We start from the raw sequence: 23,125 nt of genomic DNA, 5'->3' as shown, positions 1-23,125 counted from the left end.
GCCACCTGACTATTGGTTAAAGACCACAGAGGAGCCTTTAAAGCTAGCCAAAAGATGTGGAACTTCATTCTGCTGTATGTTACACTAGTTCAATCCCCACTGAAGTCAGCGGGACCACCTGGGGACAACTGACTGAAGGATTCAACCCACTGCTTTTGGGAAGAAACAAACTGTGACATGCTGTTTTCTCCATTTCTCTTGAGGTTTTTAATGAGACACACATTGGTGGAAGATTGCCAAAGACTGCAGGGCAAACTGAACTACTACCACAGTACAGAGAGGAAAATCTGGCTTGAGCGTGCTTCCTAATGGCTGACTTTTCCTGCTGAATATAGATGCAAAAAAATATGAACACAAATTTTGGCCATGAGATAAGATGGCCTTCTCACTGAGGCTGTGGTTAGGGACCTAAGTGAGGTTCTTTGGAGGAAGAAGCTCTTCTGATCACTTGATATGTTTTATCTATCTGTTCAGTCCCCTTGAATCTCACTCAAGCCCTCATTCTATTTTTAGATGCTAAAGAAGGCATTTGACCAGGTTGAGAGGAACCTCTGTCACTTAAGACAGAGTGGGCAAGTAGCTTAGGTGCAGAACCAGCAATCCTCCAGTGGCCAGGTCTAAGGCTACATTTATATCTCCAGATGAGTGCAGAGAAGCCTTAATGGAACACAGAATCCAGCCACAAGGAGGGAGAGAAATTGTGCAGGCTAGTAAAAAGGGAACACAACTTGGAATAATGGGTTAATATTAAGAAAGGGAAAATCTAGGGTGAACATTGGGAAATACTTTGATAGATCAGTTGGCATATGGAATAATTTCCCAAGAGATGTGATGGTGCTGGAAATGCTGCCCCTTGGGATATTTCAATCTTGGCTTAACAAAAACATTAAATGTCAAGTAGGGAACAATTTTGCATTGGCTGGAAGGTAGACTAGATTTCCTAGGTTCTTTAGTCAGCACGCAAACAGATGACACCAGCACTCTCACTGACACCTGACACCAGTTCAAAGGGGTACAGCAGGATCTGTCTTGCCCTGTTATTTGTCCTGGTGATAAAACTTCTGGCACACAAGATTAGAGGGAACCCTGGAATACCAGGGAGAGACCACAGAAGTGGAAAATGTAAAATCACCTTGTATGCAGAAGGCAACCTCATTACCAGTACACAATATTCATTCACAGTTACTTGAACGAAAAGCAAAAGATTCTGGGTCTGATCCATAGCGGGTGTAAATCTGTGTAGGTCTATTGACTTCAGTGGAACTAACTCAAATTTATAGCAGCTGAGGATATGGCCCATTGGTACTCCTGGACATTTCATAGAATCATAGAATATCCGAGTTGGAAGGGACCTCAGGAGGTCATCGAGTCCAACCCCCGAGAGATTTGGATGAGAGTTCTTCAGAAATGAGTTGTCAAAATGAAGGATATCCTTCTATTGGAAAAAACATCTGTTGTGTTTGAAAGGGGACACATGCCTTAGGGCCCCCAGACCCCACCCCACTCCTGACTTGGACAACCTCTGTTCAGACATGTTGAATGCAACCTGGAAATTGAGTGAAATCCTGGTTCCACTGAAGTCACCAGGAGTTTTGCCACTTGGGGTTAGGATTTCACCCAGTGTGGTCGGCACGTTTGACGCCAGATGATAAACCCATACTGCAAGGCACTGAATATATACCAGAGTTAAGTAACAGTGAGTTTGGGAACAATACAGCAGGTAAATTACACAGGAAGAGGCTTCACAAATGGATTTTGGTCCCTGTCTTTCTTTGTTCTGACTTGCGGTATTTGCTGTCAAGTGGTTTGCTCCATGCTGCCTTGCAAGCTTGTACTTAACTGACATCTTTTGTTGAATCTGGTATTTTGCTGAATCAATGTAACGGGAGGAAAAATTTATGAAGATAAAATGACTCTTCTGGAGCATCTTGCATCTGAAAAGCCTTCGTAAGCCCCGGGCTAAGGTTTTCAAAAGTACCAAAATTTCACCTGCCTCAATTTTTAGCACACTCAACTTTAGGCCCCTAAAAGGAGCCATTGTAACCCACATATCTTGTGGGTGTGGTGTTCTGTCCCATCTAGTGGCACCGAGACCACTGAGAGAGATAAAATGAGTCTGCTCTACAGCCTCAGCTAACAGCCAGCTCTCTTTTAGCTCATGCTGTAGAGGCTCATGCACTACGCTCCAGAGATCCCTGGTTCAATCCCACCCACCAGGGTCTGTCGGTGTTACACCTGGTTTTGTTAAGGTGGGTGCACAGCACTTTCTGAAAATCAGGCCTCATTAAGGTGTCACTTGTTGTGGCACCCCAAATCACTAGTCACTTGAAAATCTTGGCCTACCTGAAGAAGCCTTGCTACCTCCTTGCAAAACACACATGTGTCACTGTTTTTACAGATGGGAGGGCAGGGGAGAAATGAGGCACAGAAAGGTTACATGACTTGCTCAATGTCACACAGTGAGTCAGTGGTAGAACAAGCAATAAAATCCAGGAGTCTTGGTTCCCAGCCTCTTCAGAATTACAAAGGTAATGGAACACCAGGGAGAAATGGTGCATAAAGGAAAGGCTGGTGTAAACAGGTGGATGATAGTCCCCTGTCACCTCCAGATGACCCTGAGTAGTGAAAAAACTTCTCCCAGGGGAATATCAAGTGTAAACACCATTTTGCATCACCTGCTTTTTTACCTGTAGCCAAGCAATTAAAAAAACCTACCTCTGCAGCCATAAGGTAGAAGTGAATTTTATTAGCAACAAAGAGCCCTTGTGGGCTACAGGGAGCAAGTCTGCCCTTACTGCTTCAAGGTAATGGATGCTGCTTCAAGGTAATGGAGCCGCCGCTGCTCACCATGACTGCAGGATACAGTGGCTCTGTGAACGTGGTCAGGAAGCGGTAGATGAGGTTCATGGTGTTGGTGACACCATAGAAAGTCAGGGAGCCAGCAGCATAGTCCAGGAAGACGCCGATGGTCTTGTAATAGCTGCCCTTCACCACGGTTTGGATGTTGTTGTGCCAGACGGAGAACTTCAAGGAGTCCCACTCCAAGCACCAGGAGGTATTGTTCCGGCCAATCAGGTAAAAGATACAGCTCTTCCCAGTCTTGTGCATATAACTGTAGGTTGCTCCCAAGCAGACCCATGAGTCTGAGACCTCGACTTCCCAGTAATGGCAGCTCTCACACAAGCTGCGGGTACACAAGACCTGTGGCCAGTGGTTGAATCCCTGGCAGGATCCAAAGAAAGACTCCATCAGGATGCCCATGTTCAGCACGGAGTGGGTCTCCTTGAACAGCAAGAGCTCCTCGCTGGCGGTGTTGGGATCGAAGTTCAGATTGCAGTAGTCTGTTTCACAGGAGGCAAAAGGAGATACAGCCAAAGTGAATCCACTCCTGACAGGTGTGGGGAGGGAGGCGTCAAACTGTGTCCTGCTCAGTCTAGTTCCATTCCCAGACCAGAAGGGTGGGGAACACTATGATGAAGGGACTGATATTAGCTATTCCTACCATGAAAGTGGCAAGTGGCTGTTTCCTCTCTCCACAGAGAGGATTTGCAGCTAGTGGTAAGAGAAGTGGTGGTCATGTAATGCACTAAAAAAAATCCAATACATGCCCAATTTACTCTGGGAAGGACTATGGCAGATTTCGTCTCACCTACACTGGCATTACCCCAAGGTTATTCTGACTTCAGTGCTGTTAACGCCTGAGTTTTCCCTGGTGTGAATGAGAGAAAGCCACAAGGGCTGCTGCTCGTGTCCTAGACAGCACTGAGCATCCTGTCAGTATTTAAAAACATACTACTGCTTGAGACACGTACAAGCTTCCCTTCTGGCACAGAAGTAGCCTGAAAGAGCAAGCACCATATGGAGCTCCAGATCAGAGCCTTAGCTGCAAATTCAAGTGGTCCATGTAGGTCATAGTGCATGGTCTCTTTTCCTTGTGCTCCCCCGTCTGTATCCACCTCTTCTTACCTTATGCTTAGATTGTAAGCTCCAAAGAGGTATGTCTGTTCTTTTTGTTTGGTTCATACAGTGGGAAACACAATGGGGACCTGGCCCATGACTAGGGCTCCTAGGTGCTATAATCATACAAATAATACTATGAACATTTTTTATTACTCTTCTGTCCTGTGCTCTTAAAATGTAACATGCTGTGTAGGTAAAAGTGTGCTTTTTTGCAAGAAAATGTTATATGTATCTAAAGTTAAAGGAAAAAACCCACATGGTGTAATACTGTATCTGAGAAATAACATATGATCACATACGTGTAGTACACTGCAAGGGAGAGGAGTCAAAATTGCGTCTACAACTGGCCTGTCCTATCTTCCAAATATTTAACTGTGCAGCCTTAATTGTCTCCTCCTTGGCTTTTATTAAAATAAAAAAAAACAGTGAGGGGGAGAAGAGAGGGAAGAGGAAACCCCCCAGTAAAACAAAGCCACTTTCCTCTCCAGAACGTTTGAAACTCTCTGTTGGCCGACAAATTGGTTGTAACAAGTGTAAATTCCATAATATGAAATTATTTGGCTAGACACCTCTAGGAACACCCTATCCCAAGTAATTTAGGGGGAAGCTTCTCTACTGTGCAACTTAACTGGTGTATGGGAGACAACAACACTTCTCCTTCCAATTCCTAGAGTGAGTTACAGCAGGTGTCCCACCTGTGACCCTTAAAAGGTGAGTGGCAGCTCTCCCTGAGCTTGCCACACCTTCAGCATGCTGTTCACTCTTCTGCTAGTTTAGCCCCACGTGATGTACACGGGGCTTGCAGCCTTCCAGAACATCACTCGAGGTCTGATCCTGCTCCCATTCAAGTCAATGGGGATATGGTCATGTCCATCATTAGCCTAGTTAACCCCCCTCTGTAAGATGTCCTGGCTCACATGCACAGTACATTTTTTATTTTTCAGTCAAAATAAGCCCAGTTTTCACTGAAGCACTTGGACTCTTCTCATTGAGGACTGTTGACACAACAAAGCTCAGTTTCTATCCTGAGCTATTTTGGCTGTAGAGTGGCTTCAGAAACCTGCAAGATTATTTTTAATAAGTATATTTTCCCCACTCTCCTGGTACGCCAACAAGCCAATCTGATTTTTTTGAACAAAATGGATCTTGAAGCCAAAACAATCTTTTTTCTAAATTTAATTTAGCTTGAAAGGAGAGTGTTTCAAGAAGTTCTGAATAACTATATAAATAGGGGTGTAGAATGGATACAGCAGCTTTAAGTATCGCAGTTGTCTCTTCATAACAAAATAATTTAAAAGTCCTATAAGATAAGACCCCCTTCTACCTTGTCTCTCTAATCAAGAAGTTATGCATATAGGGCCCAGTCCTTCTCTGAAGCCAGATGCAAAATTGGGCTTAGGTTTATTTTTCTTTTCCCTCCAAAGACAACTCCCACCCAGAACTTTTCATTATTTATGCTGTGGGATAACTTTTTGCTTCTAATTCAGCCAATGAAAATAATTCTAGTCAGTTTCACTCTCCAGGATAGTGCTGCAGGGTTTGGGTTGTTGGAGAAAATTTTAATTCAAACAAAACCCTTTTGATAATTAAGAAACTTAAAACATTTCCCTTCACTTTAGGGTTTGTATAGGAAAAATAATTGGTCTCAAAACTAACTTTAGTCTTAAATTCTCTTTTGTGCAATAGCTAACTTTAAATTTGTAACCAATACTAAGATTACTTCATATCACTTTTCCTCTTAACTCCTTTCTATTAAGACATGGTAGATCCAATTCGGGACAGATACAGAACACAAAATCCTAGTACTAAGTAGAAATGAGTTGTTTTTTTTTTAAAGTACTTTCTCAGGTATTCTTAAAACTAGGCAGAGCTACCTGGCTTTGCTCTATTCTGAATATAAAAGAATACTTTTTTTTTTTATGAGCCTGAATCCAGCCTTAATTCTGCAAGCACAGTTTAGACCTACAATTAATTGCAGTTGCAAATGTTAGACTAGATCCAGTTACTTCATTGTGCCCACAAATCAAGTACTTAGGCTACTCAATTTTATCACTTGTGCCTGCAATTAGTTGCAATTGAAAAAAACCACAAACAGACAATTGTGTCTGCAAAATTAGAGATAATATTTCAAAAGCAGACCCATACTGTTAACAACATGATATCTCATCAAAAATACACTAATGATTAAAGGAACATTGTTAGTTTTTTTAAAAATACTCCTAATTTATATTACACAAACTTTAGATTATTACAACTGAAATAATTTAAAAAATCTAACTCACCTGTTACTATATTCATTTTACTTTTTGCATTTCTCTCAGCTTAGATAGTTGTCAATTTCACTTTTGTTCAGTCAGCTCCTAGTCTACTTTAAGCTGGGTTTTATCCCAGAATGCCTTGGCACTTAGGTTTCAAGAACCAGGGAACCTGTTTCCATTAGAATTTCAAAACAAATCCATAGAAACATGGCTTTTGGTCTTGAGTTTCTGTAAAACTCATTTTTCTTAATTTTTTTACTAAACCTAAATTTTGGGTTAAACCTGACCTGATGGCATCCTCTGGGTCTATACTGAAATCTCTCCTGATATCAACAGTAAAACTACAGGTCAGGCAACCTTTGCTTTAGTCTGAAATTGGTTAAACAAGATGCAACTAGTAAACTGATTGGAAAGACGCCTATGCATTTCCTGCTTTGACGGACATAGGGTCCATGGTGAGGGCTTCTTTGGCCCCTGTCATAGTATGAGCCAAGGCATCTCTAAACTCTAGCTGCAACAACCTCTGTGGATTATTGCACCCCTGTAGTATAGCTGGGCTTCGAAACACCCCAGCACCACCTGGTGTCTTGGAGGTTCTGCAGGTAGGGGGTGGCTGCATAGAGGCAGATATTTTGGTCATGTGCCTGCTAGTAAAGCTCCCTACATAGAGGGGTTCTTTATTGCTGGTTTGCCAATGAATTTCCCGTAGGAACTGTGTGGAAGCAGGTACCAGGCATCGTACTGTGTTCAAGTTAAGTGGTTAGAGATCCTCTGTTCTCATTAGACTGAATGGCACACCATGACTTTCGCCCATATTAAAAGTGGCACTTTGGATAGATAGTAGGGGATGGGCTATATGTGTGTGTGTGTATGAACTTCATAGACATGAGGCTTTCATCCAAATCAAAAGCCTCATGTCTATGAAGTTCATACACAAACACATAGCCTATCTCCCTACTATCTATCCAAAGTGTCACTTTAATATTACTTGGCACTTCTATAGAGCCTTTCATCTGAAGAGCCCCAAGCACTTCACGAAATCTTCACTAAAGAAGCCTGAAAACCTCCCTGTGAAGTAGGTAATGGCCATGGTCCAAATGGGTGAAGCTGACACTGGGGTCTTCCCAGGGTCACCCCAAAGAGTCGGTGTCAGAGCTGGGAACAAACCCCCGACCTCCTGACTCCTATTCTCTTCCCACGAAACAATGCTTCCTTTTCAATGGGAAGCGTTCTCTCCATTAAGGGCCAATCCTACCCTTGTTTAAATAACAGCAAAACTCCCATTTCCAGCAGTGCCGGGTTCAGGCCCTTCAATTACAAGCTCTTTGGGGCAGGGACTTTTCAGTCCCGTTTGTACGGCACCAGTTACATATGGAGATCACATGACACACGGCCACTAGTCTGTTGCCCTGCAGATGACCGTTGTGTCTACAGTTCTGCTGCACTAGCCAAAGTGGCCCATGTCTGCTCCGCACAACTCACGTTGTTCTCACAATAAACATTTTGCTGCATCTTTGGCTGGTCTGCCCAGTCTTGTGTCAAACTGTGGCAACTTCAGCTTGTTGAGCTCCCTCAGTTGAGGACACTCTCAACTCAAGCAGTTACCCTGCACCCTCCCCAGAAGCCAGAAAAAGAAGACTGGTGAAAAGGACAAATGTGGTACCAACACCTACATTTCAGGAGGCTCTTCCTGTCCATATCTGCTGGTATCACCTCATAGGGTTGCATTGTTATTCCTGTAAGATGAAAGAGACACAGCAGGGGCTTACGCTGCTTGGGAAGTGCAGGTGGATGTGTGAGCTCTGAATCAGATGGGTGGGGTGGGGGCAAAAAGCCACCACCTTTCACTGGGGACCTTTATCCCTCTCCCAAAGTGAAGTGTGCTACAGGCTGGAAAATGTTCAGTTAAGGTAACTGGCCCATTTTGACACATCTCTGCATTTGTGTGCTGCTCCTGGCCAGAGCTGGACCCAGAAACCCTGAAATACCACAAGAGAAGTTGTTCTTACAGTATTTCCCAGCCTGGTCAGAAACCTTTTAAGTCTGTTCTCCTAAGATTTCTAGCAATAGGAGCTTGGACAAAGTACCTGACTTTGGATGTGTATTCAAACTGAAGCCTTGTGAAATTAATCCATCCCTATCATGTGTGACCCTGACTGGGTGCGCCTCTGTATTCATATCCTACACAGTACTATAAAAATCTTTGCACAAAATATGCCTTGAGGTATCATTTGAAAACTAATCACTCAATGCTCAATAACCTCATGGTGAAATGTATGCAGCAACATTGCGTGTAAAAGTATGAAATCTCCCCTGTATAATGTTAAAGCATGTGTTCAAACTCACATAGCCCTGATTACCAAGGCACAAAGCCTTGGTAACAAGCAGGGAGAACTGGAGGTCCTGGTGATGTCAAAGAACTATGACGTGATTGGAATAACAGAGACGTGGTGGGATAACTCACATGACTGGAGTACTGTCATGGATGGTTATAAACTGTTCAGGAAGGACAGGCAGGGCAGAAAAGGTGGGGGAGTAGCACTGTATGTAAGGGAGCAGTATGACTGCTCAGAGCTCCGGTACGAAACTGTAGAAAAACCTGAGTGTCTCTGAATTAAGTTTAGAAGTGTGTGCAACAAGAGTGATGTAGTGGTGGGAGTCTGCTATAGACCACCGGACCAGGGGGATGAGGTAGATGAGGCTTTCTTCCGGCAGCTCACGGAAGCTACTAGATCTCATGCCCTGATTCTCATGGGTGACTTTAATTTTCCTGATATCTGCTGGGAGAGCAACACAGCGGTGCATAGACAATCCAGGAAGTTTTTGGAAAGCGTAGGGGACAATTTCCTGGCGCAAGTGCTAGAGGAGCCAACTAGGGGGGGCGCTTTTCTTGACCTGCTGCTCACAAACCGGGTAGAATTAGTGGGGGAAGCAAAAGTGGATGGGAATCTGGGAGGCAGTGACCATGAGTTGGTTGAGTTCAGGATCCTGACGCAGGGAAGAAAGGTAAGCAGCAGGATACGGACCCTGGACTTCAGGAAAGCAGACTTCGACTCCCTCAGGGAACAGATGGCCAGGATCCCCTGGGGGACTAACTTGAAGGGGAAAGGAGTCCAGGAGAGCTGGCTGTATTTCAAGGAATCCCTGTTGAGGTTACAGGGACAAACCATCCCGATGAGTCGAAAGAATAGTAATATGGCAGGCGACCAGCTTGGCTTAATGGTGAAATTCTAGCGGATCTTAAACATAAAAAAGAAGCTTACAAGAAGTGGAAGGTTGGACATATGACCAGGGAAGAGTATAAAAATATTGCTCGGGCATGTAGGAATGATATCAGGAGGGCCAAATCGCACCTGGAGCTGCAGCTAGCAAGAGATGTCAAGAGTAACAAGAAGGGTTTCTTCAGGTATGTTGGCAACAAGAAGAAAGCCAAGGAAAGTGTGGGCCCCTTACTGAATGAGGGAGGCAACCTAGTGACAGAGGATGTGGAAAAAGCTAATGTACTCAATGCTTTTTTTGCCTCTGTTTTCACTAACAAGGTCAGCTCCCAGACTGCTGCGCTGGGCATCACAAAATGGGGAAGAGATGGCCAGCCCTCTGTGGAGATAGAGGTGGTTAGGGACTATTTAGAAAAGCTGGACGTGCACAAGTCCATGGGGCCGGACGAGTTGCATCCGAGAGTGCTGAAGGAATTGGCGGCTGTGATTGCAGAGCCATTGGCCATTATCTTTGAAAACTCGTGGCGAACGGGGGAAGTCCCGGATGACTGGAAAAAGGCTAATGTAGTGCCAATCTTTAAAAAAGGGAAGAAGGAGGATCCAGGGAACTACAGGCCAGTCAGCCACACCTCAGTCCCTGGAAAAATCATGGAGCAGGTCCTCAAAGAATCAATCCTGAAGCACTTGCATGAGAGGAAAGTGATCAGGAACAGCCAGCATGGATTCACCAAGGGAAGGTCATGTCTGACTAATCTAATCGCCTTCTATGATGAGATTACTGGTTCTGTGGATGAAGGGAAAGCAGTGGATGTATTGTTTCTTGACTTTAGCAAAGCTTTTGACACGGTCTCCCACAGTATTCTTGTCAGCAAGTTAAGGAAGTATGGGCTGGATGAATGCACTATAAGGTGGGTAGAAAGCTGGCTAGATTGTCGGGCTCAATGGGTAGTGATCAATGGCTCCATGTCTAGTTGGCAGCCGGTATCAAGTGGAGTGCCCCAAGGGTCGGTCCTGGGGCCGGTTTTGTTCAATATCTTCATAAATGATCTGGAGGATGGTGTGGATTGCACTCTCAGCAAATTTGCGGATGATACTAAACTGGGAGGAGTGGTAGATACGCTGGAGGGGAGGGATAGGATACAGAAGGACCTAGACAAATTGGAGGATTGGGCCAAAAGAAATCTGATGAGGTTCAATAAGGATAAGTGCAGGGTCCTGCACTTAGGATGGAAGAATCCAATGCACCGCTACAGACTAGGGACCGAATGGCTAGGCAGCAGTTCTGCGGAAAAGGACCTAGGGGTGACAGTGGACGAGAAGCTGGATATGAGTCAGCAGTGTGCCCTTGTTGCCAAGAAGGCCAATGGCATTTTGGGATGTATAAGTAGGGGCATAGCGAGCAGATCGAGGGACGTGATCGTTCCCCTCTATTCGACATTGGTGAGGCCTCATCTGGAGTACTGTGTCCAGTTTTGGGCCCCACACTACAAGAAGGAAGTGGATAAATTGGAGAGTCCAGCGAAGGGCAACAAAAATGATTGGGGTCTAGAACACATGACTTATGAGGAGAGGCTGAGGGAGCTGGGATTGTTTAGCCTGCAGAAGAGAAGAATGAGGGGGGATTTGATAGCTGCTTTCAACTACCTGAAAGGGGGTTCCAAAGAGGATGGCTCTAGACTGTTCTCAATGGTAGCAGATGACAGAACGAGGAGTAATGGTCTCAAGTTGCAGTGGGGGAGGTTTAGATTGGATATTAGGAAAAACTTTTTCACTAAGAGGGTGGTGAAACACTGGAATGCGTTACCTAGGGAGGTGGTAGAATCTCCTTCCTTAGAGGTTTTTAAGGTCAGGCTTGACAAAGCCCTGGCTGGGATGATTTAACTGGGAATTGGTCCTGCTTCGAGCAGGGGGTTGGACTAGATGACCTTCAGGGGTCCCTTCCAACCCTGATACTCTATGATTCTATGATTAGATAAAACTGGTCAAGCAGGTCTTAATCACAGGGGTGTGTATTTACCTCAATTTGCATGTATGCTGTATACAGTCCTCAGACAGTGAGAGGAAAAAGGAAGACCACAAAGAAAATCTGAATCTCAGCAAACAGAGGGGACAGAAGGAACCACATGAACCTCTTCCCACCCCCAAGACTCCATGTCTCCTTGCTCAGCTGGAAAGAACTTTATCTAGGGGTCACACTCAGGGAAATGCATTTCAAAGGGTGACTGTACTCTAAAAATGAGGGGCAGAAATACCCCAAGTTCTCTCCCTATCCATCTCTTTTCAACCTAAGAATGCAAAAGAAACAGCCTATGGACTTTGGGGGCAGATCCTGACCTGAAATTTGGTCAGCAGTGATACTGGGAACCTGTGGTAAGAACTTCACCTTGAACCACATCTAGTCTGTTTAGTACTAGGAAGTGTTTTATCGGTTTCTTGTAACCATTTTTGCCTTTAATGCCTTATTACTTGTACTCAAAGTCTACCTCTTTGTAGTTAAAGAAACATTTTTGTTCTTTAATCAAAATTAATCCAGTGTGGGTAATTCCATTTAAAAGGGGCAAGTTGTTGTATATTAGTCCCTTACAGGGACAACCAACCTTTGTTATCTGAACTGTCCAGGAGAGGACTGGACAATGCAGAACAAAATACACATTTTTGGGGAAGGGCTGAGATTGGGAGTGTGGTGGAGTCCCCCTACAAGTGGTAATTAAGCCTGGTGGAAGCCAGCATGTGACTGAAGAGAGGCTGTAGCCACACACACATGCTCAGGGTTTTACCTGCATGCTGGCAGGCTGTTGGTGAGCTACCCAGGTGGGAGCTACAGAAGTAAAGCATTAAGAGGCCTCTAAAGTTGCAGGGCAGGGGTGACACAGCCCCTCCCCAGTCTGATTGCATCTCAAAATGCCATAGTGGCATAGTCAGCAGGATTTATACACTGCTCGCTATCTGAAATGAGATTCATACTTTAAGTACCCAGGTCACAGTTTTAAGTGGCTGGGAACAGTCAAAGGTTAGTTTTGTTGTTTTCTGTTTGCATATTTCAGGTAAGGGAACTAGAAACAGTAAAGCATAAACAGGAGTGAATACCAGCAAAGCATCGATAAAGCTAGGGCTGGCCAGGCTGGAGAAAACACCAGCTACCCCCAGGTTAGCTGATAGCCACTGGAGGATGGTATGTAGAGGTAGTGGTGGAAATTGTCATAGACCCATTGAAGTGAATGGAGCTCTTCTGACCTATGCCAGTCAAGGGTCTGGTCCCTGGTGACTGAACTGGAGGGACAGTCTGTTCTGACTGGAGCTAGAGGAGGGAGTCCCCACCATGGACTCCAGCCCCCTTTTCTAGTGCCCCAATCGAGAAGTTAATGGGAAGACGCTGGTGGCTGATAGCACATTCTACGGGCAAAAGCATGAGCACTAAATGGGAAAGTGAGCTGGAGGAGACAATAGGACTCAGTGTAGGAACAAGAGCCCAGAGATGAGACTTCACAGGCTCGGAGGTTCCTCAATAAAACCCTGTGACGGAAGTGGGAGGTTAGTACCCCTGAAACTGGATACATGAAATTATGAGGAACAAAGTTGTTCAAAGCCAGTGGGTGACTAGGTAGCTAAGCAATTCAAGAAACTATTCATCAGATGTATCTTCCAGTCTCTTGCTCCATAAAGGGTCTCTACTTGGGCTCCCAATAGAAGGCTGGTGGCGCTAGATCCATAGATGCAATCTCTGAATGCTCTGCAAAGCAGCATCGAGGGAGTCAACCGACCTATTGTCTAGACCAGCCAGATATAAGTTCACAGTCATTCGTGAGAGGAGGAGGAGTTCAAGGGAGGAAATGGTGACCACCCTAGACCGGAGAGGCAGGGGATATTTTGGAGTCCCGACCTGGTCTATAGTCCATGGCAAAACAGAATTCCCCACTGAAAACCTGGTGAGGGTGGGGTATTCCCTGTTTGAGCCACTAAAAATGTATATGCCATGGCCAGAATTCTGTACAGGGAGATCAGTAAGCAGGATGCTTTCCTAGCCATCCAAAGGAACTGGAACCTGGGAATGCATTGCACAGAAAATGCCCCCTTTGGGGGAAAAACATTCAGATCTCAAAGGAAGAAGCTCACTCACCTTTCATGAGGATTTTATTGATGAAGCAGAGGCCAACCATCGCTAGCTGAGCCTTCAGGTCACCCAGAGTCTGTCTAAGGCTGACAAAGCTCGAGCTCTCCTCGCACTTCAGACTGACGACGGGTTCAGTGCAGGCTCCCAACTTCTTGAGCTTTGGGAATTCCTAGCAGGACAGAAACCTTTTTTTTTTTTTAAAAGAAACCTCCTCAGCGTTCATGGAAACCAGGCCACGGGACGAGATCTGATCCCCTTCCTTCCATGGACTCCACAGAGTGAAAGGGACTTCTTGGAGAGTAAGGAGACCCTAAACTGGGGTAAGCACACTGGAATCTGACCCATAATGAATTTTTCTAACTCAGCCCTCTCACCAATCTGCTCTGAGGAAGGATCCAGAGTGTATGTATGAAGGGGTAACATGTCAAGAGGACCCCCTGGCTTGAAGTGGTTTCCATCATATACAGGGTTTACAGTTTGGTTCAATGGCTCTCGGCACCCCCACTATACACATTGTTCCAGCACCCTGGGCTGGGTGACATTTGCCTCAGTGCAGAGACCTACTCTGCAGCCTATGCACCACTTAAGTTCCACTTATGCCCTCAAAATAGGGTTTAAGTAGTGCACAGGCCGTGGCACAGGGTGGAATTGCCCCTTTCTGAAGGACTTGTTTGGATGAAATAACAGACTTTATAGCCACTCGAACGGCCAGACAAGATCCTTTCCTCCATTTTGCTGGAGTCTTTATTATCCAAGTAAATCCTCTTGGATTTCACTGAAACATTGACTTCTTTTTTTGGTGTTAAGAAAAGTTCCCCGCTGCCTCAGAACAGAAGCATGCAGTCCAGAAAAAACAAACAGTTGCGCTTAAAGCAAGGATTAGTAGCATATGCAAGAAAGAACATTTAACAGCTCTATGTGGCTACTGTGATGGTCCAATTTGTTACCATCTCACTGGACGATTTATTTCCAAAGCTAAAGAGGTTTTTTAAAAACAAAGTGAGTTTTAAGCCTCTTTCGATTTGGGAAATTTGGCCTCACTGTTAGCTTCCGAGGGGGTTGGGGGTGGGGAGGCGATGTTGATTTACACTAGCCACGGGGCTGGCTTTTTGGCTCATTCAGTCTCAAGGTGGTTATGGTCCTGTTGCTTTGATTGTAGGAGGGTTCCAAAACTTCAAATGGAGTTGTGGGAAAAAATTCCCCCTACTTTGTACCCTATTAAATTCAGAACCAGGCAGATGTTTACCCAGCGTGACGTGGCTTAGCTTTTGAGTGCATAATATTCCTCATAAATGTTTGAATTAGAGGATTCCCATCTGTTGATTTCCATATAAAGCCTGCAGTAAAATATATTCAGTGTGTTTCTCTTGTCCCTACCTTCATCAGTCAGACAGAACCAGGTTTTTGCAGAGCAACTGGGATGATTTGTATTGGTTTCCTGTCTTTCTCTTGGCCAGACCAGAACCTGCTAATCTTAAACACGTTTAGTAATGAATTAAATATTTTGCATCCTTGGACTCCAGAGTTTTGGGTTCAATCTCTGCTGTACCACAGCCTCTGTGTGAACTTGGTCAAGTCATTTACACTCTCCATGCCTTGGTTTCCCATCTGTAAAATGGGGATAACTCCGAGACTATTTGGACTGTAAGTTTTCTGTGGCAGGGGCTGTCACTTTCTATGTGTCTGGGGTGCTAGGTCCTGTACGATGACTCCCATCTTGGCTAGGGCTTCTAGGTGCTTCTCTAATAATAGATTCACAGATTAAAGTCAGAAGTGGGGGAGGGATAGTTTAGTGGTCTGAGCATTAGCCTGCTAAACCCAGGATTCTGAGTTCAATCCTTGAGGGGGCCACTTAGTGATCTAGGGCAAAAATTGGGATTGGTCCTGATTTGAGCAGGGGGTTGGACTAGACCTCCTGAGGTCCCTTCCAACCCTGATATTCTATGATTAAGGGGCATCTCTGGTGTCTAGTCTGACCTCTTGCATAACACAGGCCATAGAACTTTTGCCCAGTAATTTCTGCCTCATGCTCCCACCTTCTGTTTGAGCAACAGCATCTCTTCTAGAAAGGTTTCAGAGTAACAGCCGTGTTAGTCTGTATTCGCAAAAAGAAAAGGAGTACTTGTGGCACCTTAGAGACTAACCAATTTATTTGAGCATGAGCTTTCGTGAGCTACAGCTCACTTCATCGGATGTATTTCCACAGTATGCATCCGATGAAGTGAGCTGTAGCTCACGAAAGCTCATGCTCAAATAAATTGGTTAGTCTCTAAGGTGCCACAAGTACTCCTTTTCTCTTCTAGAAAGCTATCCCAGTCTTGATTTAAAGACTCTCAGTATAATAATCTGTCAGCCTTTAGCTAAAATAAAGCAAATGCAAATAGATGATCTTCGCATTTGAAGTTTATTTTACCCCTTCACATCAATCAGAGGGCAAAGATGATACTGTAACTGTTAGTTTGTGATTATAATGAATAACGGTTGCATGCCATAATATTCCCCCTTATGTTCCTCGTCCCCATGGTTCTGTTTCCTTGGCTGATAAAGTGAAAATGATCAATAAAAATCGGTGCAGTAGTGATGGCTACAGGGTGTTCATAACTACTCTAATCTGAGAGTACATCTGCACCTGGAGGTGGGGGTGTGATTCTCAGCTCAGAGGTGTACTTGTGCTAGCTCTCCTTGATCTAGCACGCTACAACTAGAGCGTAGTTGGGGCAGCATGAGTGGCAGGGATGGGCGTTCTGTGTACGTGCCCAACTGCGACCCTAGGTGTGTACTCAAGGTGGTGGGGCTTTATTAGCATGCCAGTGCTCTTCAAGCTGCCCTGTGTATCCTCAAGCTGGGAATCCCACCCCAGCTTCTCCCTGCAGAAGGTGCTGTAAGGAATGATCCAGAAAAGCGGTCTGTGAGACCCTTCTCAGCTACTCCAGCCATAGCCTCTACTCACCAAAAGTTGGTATAGGAAATTCACCACTACTGTACTTCTTGCCTGTAGCTGAAGTAACTGCAGGGGGCAGTGGTTGATGATGTGGATGCTAAGCATCAGGCCAGACCTCTTACACAAGGACAACTGGGCCATACTGATGGGTGCAGTTTACTGTGGTCACAGGTTGGAGGGGTGAACTCTACCTGCAGGAACTGTTGGTCACTTGCATTGTCAAGGAGGTCTGTCAGCCAGAGGTTCTGCTTGTTGAGGTCAGCAAGCTTCCCTTGCTTTTGCTGAATGGAATTCCCCAGATGGATCAGGGCTGCTCTCTCCTCCTTGTCCAAAAACTCCAACACCTTCACCTGCATTCGTTTGATCTCCTTTATGATCTCTGCAAAGCTTTGGTTCACCTCGTCTCTTGAATTCTTGACCACTTTCTGGGTGGGAAGGAGACACACACACGCACTCCAGTCACTGCTCTTTGTAACGCACATGGATTCAAGACCTGATGTGCTCCCAAAAAGGGCCTCCCTCACTCTCTCCGAGCAGGTTCTGGGCTATTGGCTCAGTAAATAGGATAACAAGAGGAAAAGGCCTCTGCCCTACAAGGATAGTTAAAGTACCTTTGGGCAGATTCTGCTGACCCTAGCTCATGCTGAGTAGTAGCTCACTCTGCAAGGGGATCGCTCCCACGGCTCCTCAGCATGTTAGGGGATCGGAATCTGACCCCCTTGAGGATCCTGCTTTGTAAGCTCCTTTGGACGGGGACGGTCTTTTGGTTGTGTTTGTACAGGCCCTAGTACAGTGGATCATGGGCCACTGTTGGGGCTACGGGGTGATACAAATGAACAATAATAAAAAAAGAGTAACTTTGTTCCTTCCTTGGAAAATCTTCCAATATTTTCTGTAATGTACACAAATGCCATTGAATTGAGGGTCTCTTTGCTAGCTCAGTTACAGGGAGAGACCCTAATACTAGGTACCTCTGAGGGTAGAGACCCGCCCCCCAAATCTCTGGATCTCATGTGATACAGTGGCTCTTATTTTAAGATCCACCATCTTAAAGACCCTCTGACAGTTTGCCGTTTGGGAAATAATTTGGTTCATGCTGAGTCTAATGTATTCAGAGTGGAAGCAGCAGTTTTACCGTGAGATAGATCACCCTCCCTTTGTGTTTGTGACTGTCTGATGCCATCATCAGGATCTGGTTTTCCACATTGGCTTGTATTCTCTTGGCCTCCACCTGGGAAAGGAAGAAACATAGGATCATAGAATATCAGGGTTGGAAGGGACCTCATGAGGTCATCTAGTCCAACCCCTTTCTCAAAGCAGGACCAATCCCTAATTTTTGCCCCAGATCCCTAAATGGCCCCCTCAAGGATTGAACTCACAACCCTGGGTTTAGCAGGCCAATGCTCAAACCACTGAGCTATCCCTTCCCCCACATGAACATATTTACATTCACTGTAAATATATTCTCACCCTACATGTAGCATTCCATGACTACACAAATGCAAAATTCTCTGCAGAAGCCACTGGTCACTGAAGAATTGTGCTCCCGAATCTCAGCTTTCACTTAAAAAAAAAAAATAAAAAAAAAATCAAGTTCCGATGGTTGGGAAGACTTGGAAATCTGATGCAGTGTTGTCCTGAACCTGAGACAGCCTGTAACAATAGTTCTGAGTTGTCAGCTACTCTCATTCATCAAGGGAGTGTTCAATCTGAAACCTAAAGAGGATAATTTACATATCCATATTGTCAGTGAGTTATCTGCTAATCACTAATAAAAATATCCAGCTAATTGGCCAGTCCCTCAACAAATGTAAAGCAGCATAAGTCTATTAATACATATTTTCCATTTACATAGTGCTTCCATTTCAAAGCATTTTAGAAGCAGGAATCAGTAGGGCTCATCAAAAATCTTCCATTAATTTTTTTTTATAGAGTGAAATGGGGTTTTTGACTTAAAAAAAAAAATTCTTCCATGGGAAAAATTGATTTTTCAATTTTAAAAAAATCAATGCTTGAAAACTGAAATATTTTGATTCAGATATGCTCCAGCCATGCCTCAAGGAAGAGGTGGTTTAGGTGCCTCACGCTGCCATTATGCACCAGGGCCCAGGACTCCCACGATGCACTGCCTTCTCCTCAACATTGGGAAGACTGTGATGCATTAAGGGAAATGTAGTCTGCTTGGGAGCCTAGCCCATAGAAGAGAATTCAGACATGAAGTAACCAGACTACAACTCCCATGAAGCATTGCAGAATTTCCAAATTGAAATATTTTGGATTTTGATTTTTTTCACTGAAAAGTTGAAATTTCCTGGGGAAGCCCATTTTCTGGCCAGCTTGAAGGATCATTTAAGTGCCTTGTGTAGTGGAATGGGGCAGCTGTTTAACAGTGCACAGCTAACACTACACAACAGGTCAGGTAGGAAAGTGAAAATTACCAGATCCACTTGAAACTGGAAAGGGTATTTAGATTGGCTGAATGTAACTGGTCAAAGAAAAAACCTGCCCAGGAGACAGGGGCTAATGTCCCTAACTCTTATCAAAAGAGGCCTTTTATGACCACAAGTGATCCTTGAATTTACATCTCATCAGAGAGGTGGTACTTTCAACAGCACAGTCCTACACACAAACACCTTCCTGGGATGTTGGTTCAGTAGTAACCATGAAGGAATGCCAGCTTCACAGCTTCTGGTAGCAGCCTGTGTTTCCTGGGTGGTCTCACATACAAGTGTGATTAACAGTAATAGTATAATAAATGTACCATAAATTCACACTGTGCTTTACAGAACATGGTCTCGTCCTGCAAAAAGCTCCTTGTACACAGACCTCTTCACTCCCCCATAGGGCCTTGAATTCAAAAGGTGCTCTACAGTAAGAGATGTTCCCTGCCTTCAAGAACGTATTGCCCAGGCCTCACCCTTCTTAGTCTGAGCTCTAACAAGCTCACAGCCCTGAGGAGCATGACCGCAGAAAAGCATCTGGCAATTTCTCGGCTCAGCTCCCTGCAGACTATCAAAACGCAGACTATCAAAAACCCAATGTTCCAACTGGCGCATCAGCCAAGCCTCTCCTAGGACACTATTACAAATGACAGATCCACTGCAAATTAACTTTATTCCAAAGGATCAGATCAACAAATGGCCCTGCTTTGGCTTCAGCAGTTTCATTCTGTCTGTTTCTGCACTGATTGACTTCTAAACCACCAGAAATAGAACAGACAGAGGAATACATGCATCTCAGGGAATACTGGGCTATTCATTGCTAAGCGCTCAGGACCAGCTCCTCGTCTGCTGCAAGTCAGCAGAGCTTCTCAGATGTCAGTGGAGCTGGGCTAATTTACACTAGCTGAGGCTCTTGGCCCACGATACAGATATAAAAGAGCAAAGGCATGATATCCGGAGTTACAATCGGTTTCTGCCACGTATTTATAGCTGAGCAAAAGCTCTTTCCTATTCTATGGGCTCTTCCTGGCGCCCATAACAGTGCTACGTGGGCATCAGTTCTATTAACCCTTCCCTCCAGCACTATCCGATTTCCGCAGAGAAGGCAATGACTGTCAGGAATCCGCTGTGCGCGGTTGCCGTTGTTCCATGACAAGATAAGCATGCTCAAATCTTGTGCTTCAGCATGGCAGCTGAACTCCTTGCTGAGCCCAGGAAGGCCAGTTCAACAGCCTCCATCCCTGTGTCTCTTTGCCTGGTTGGCCAGGTCCACTAAAGAGAGGTTTTTGCCTTCCTCTGAAGCATCAGGTGTGGCCACTGCCAGAGACAGGACCTTATGGGGAGTTGTTCAAGGGCATGTAGATGCCCGATTCCCATCGACTTTCAGAGCCTTTGAAAATCTCTGTTCCTAAATGTGTATCATGTCTCAGGACATTATAGTTAGATGTTATTTTTTTAAAATTAAAACTTGGCATTGAAGACATGGATACAGCAGGCAGGAAGCAATAGATGGGTAAAAGAAATGGGCACATGACAACCGGCATATGGGAGAGCTTTAAGCACACACTGTTGAAAAGAAAGGATGCTTCTGTGAGCTCTTTTCCAAAGCTCTCAGCAATGGCCTAATTCTGCTCTGACTGAACTCAATGGAAATTTTACCATGGACTTCAATGGGAGCAAAGAGAGAGGCCATCAGGGGGTGCTTCTGAAAATCCTATTCAACATATTTATACCAGGCTGCTGAATCTTAACCAGGTGCCTTTTTATGATTATTTCCCCTCTTTATAGTATTCTGAAGTACGGAAAAGATTTATTCCTTCCAATCCCTGCCCCCTCCCTTTTCCCTATTCTCTACTCCAAACTAATCAGGAAGTGACACGGCTGTTGGAGAACCCAATGGGATTACCTCCCACTGTAACCCATACACCTCCTGGGTGTGGTGCTCTGTCCCATCAAGTGGTACTGAGACCACTTAGAGAGAGATTAATGAGTTTGCTCTACAGCCTTAGCTAATGGCCATGTGGCTTTTAGCTCATGCCGTGGAGGCTCACGCATTTAGCTCCAGAGGTCCCAGGTTTGATCCAGCCCACCGATGACTGGGGTCTGTCAGTGTTACATCACCACCAAGAATGCAAAATTCCATTCAACGGTTTCCTCCTCGACGCTTCTTATGTTCACTTGCAGATGGGCCTGTCTTTAGGGCTCCCTCCCCTCCCCCCCCTCAAAGAGTTTAGCTTCCACCCTCATCAAGTTCAATTGTCTCAGAGGTCTTCATTTGTTCAGAGGATAAAGATGTTGGAGGCCAAGTGGAGGTGGAGTGCTTTGATCCAATTTAGTAAGAAGCATTACGTCCCCTTCAATAAGGCTGGGGAAAAAAGCATTTTCCTCACATCTGGTTGGTGGTGTAGCCGGGCATACATGTTCCCCAGTAGACAGAGGCATGGATTGATTAGATCAGTTTTTCCTAGGGAATATTTCAGGTCTCTGCATCCCAGATTTTTTTTTTTTTTTAAATCTTGGGACAGATCCAAGCAGTTAGCAACTTGTTGCAGGCATTTTAGACAAGCTGCTCTGGAGTTAGGTACAAATTTACTTGTTCTCTCAAGAGAGCCACCTACTTTAATATCCCTGGAATTGCCTGCCCTGGAAGGAGACTGGGAATTGACTATACAGAGGGTGTGTCTCCACTAAAGGCCTGATCTAATTCTCCTTGAAATCAATGGACCAGACCCTCCCATGTGGAAAATCAGCATAGCATCATTGATAGCTGATGATTACACCCATAGTCATCCCATGGATTCCAGTGGGTGTTGTATCACTCTGTGAGTGAAGAAACTATTGCAAAGTCACTAACTGCCGGGTTGGTTGTCCTTGCGATGGTCACACATCTGCACGGTGATGTGTTTGATTATTTTGGTGCATTACATGCACAGGGCACCTTACAACAGTGGTTGTACCAGTGCATTCTGGGGGATTCCTGAAACGCCTATCCCATAATGCACAGCACTGTGGCTGAAAACAAGAGCTTCTGGGTAATTTTCAAAAGTGAAGTACTCCACTGTAGGCTGGTGTTAGAATTCTCTGAACCAGGACAGCTTCCCATTCGTACTGGTTCAACCAGACTTCTGCTAAAGATCTGACATAGGTGTTGGAACTAATTATTATGACCAGAGGTCTGGGGTGGCTGGTTTGTGTGGGTGCAAGTCTTTGCAAGCACAAGGAGTTCCAAAGAATGGTTCCTTCCCATGCTTTTTATGCAGTGTAGGCAGGGCTTTATTTCAGATCTAGATAGCTGCTTTTCTAGATAACCCCACTCTTCTTCCTTATTAAACCCCCACCCCACCCCCTTAGTCTGGGCTCAGAGGAAGAGAGACATCCATACTTACCACTTTCCTGGCTCTCTCCTCTTGTAGTGGGATTGCATCATGGTTCTTGTGTTCCTCTCGGATGCAGGTGTAGCAAACTAACCCACCCTCCGTCCTACAGTACAGCTCCTGCAGCTTGTGGTGCTTCTGGCATAATCTGGCTTTCAGGTCACCCATGGGTTCCAGCAGCTGGTGGTTCCTAAAAGTTTTGTCTTCATAGTGCAGCTGGGTATGGTTTTCACACAAGGAAGCCATGCACTGCAGGCAGGACTTGATGGACTTCACTTTCCTAGAGGAGCAAAGATCACAAGGGACGTCATTTGGACCCGCTATGGGAAGCTTGGCTGTCGCCTGAGCCTCCTCCCGGGTGAACTTTTCTGCTATTTCTCCAAGGCTTATATTTTTGCGGAGTCGAGGCCGTGAGCTGAAGGGTTCTCGGCACTGTGGACAGTAGGGACATTCCCCAATCACAGCTTGGTGGTCCCAGTAATCCTGCAAGCAGTCCATGCAGAAGTTGTGCCCACAGGCGGTGGTGACTGGGTCTGTGAACACCTCCAAGCAGATCGGGCACACGATGTTGTCCTCAAGGAAAAAAAAATTTGTGTTGCTCATGGTGACAGAAGCCTCAGCTGGGATGCTCCCTCCCAGATCTGGGTATCTAGAGTTCTGGGAAACATGAACAGACACAGGTTTGCTCATTGTATTCACCTTTCAAGACACTTTGTGGAAAGTGATTAATAGATTTGTATCATTTTTATGAAGCTAGATATTCTGATGTGAGAGATCATTAATAGATTTTTAAGGCAAGAAGGGACCGTTCTGATTTTCTAG

At 45.1% G+C, this 23,125-nt stretch overlaps 1 protein-coding gene across 1 annotated transcript; it reads right to left on the bottom strand.

Moving 5' to 3' along the window:
* Positions 1-2,799: 2,799 nt before the first annotated feature.
* LOC125621258 (E3 ubiquitin/ISG15 ligase TRIM25-like) lies at positions 2,800-22,906 on the bottom strand. The gene is made up of 6 exons (XM_048817970.2): positions 22,316-22,906; positions 17,624-17,719; positions 16,680-16,913; positions 13,554-13,716; positions 7,892-7,954; positions 2,800-3,341 (listed from the first exon to the last, which is right to left on the bottom strand). Exons 1-6 carry the CDS (start codon positions 22,904-22,906, stop codon positions 2,800-2,802), a joined length of 1,689 nt encoding a protein of 562 aa, XP_048673927.1.
* Positions 22,907-23,125: the final 219 nt, after the last annotated feature.

This window comes from Caretta caretta, chromosome 14 (assembly GCF_965140235.1).
Source record: "Caretta caretta isolate rCarCar2 chromosome 14, rCarCar1.hap1, whole genome shotgun sequence".
Lineage (NCBI taxonomy): Eukaryota > Metazoa > Chordata > Testudines > Cheloniidae > Caretta > Caretta caretta.
The sequence above is the reverse complement of the archived record's forward strand: the minus strand, read 5'-3'. Positions and strand labels throughout refer to the sequence as shown.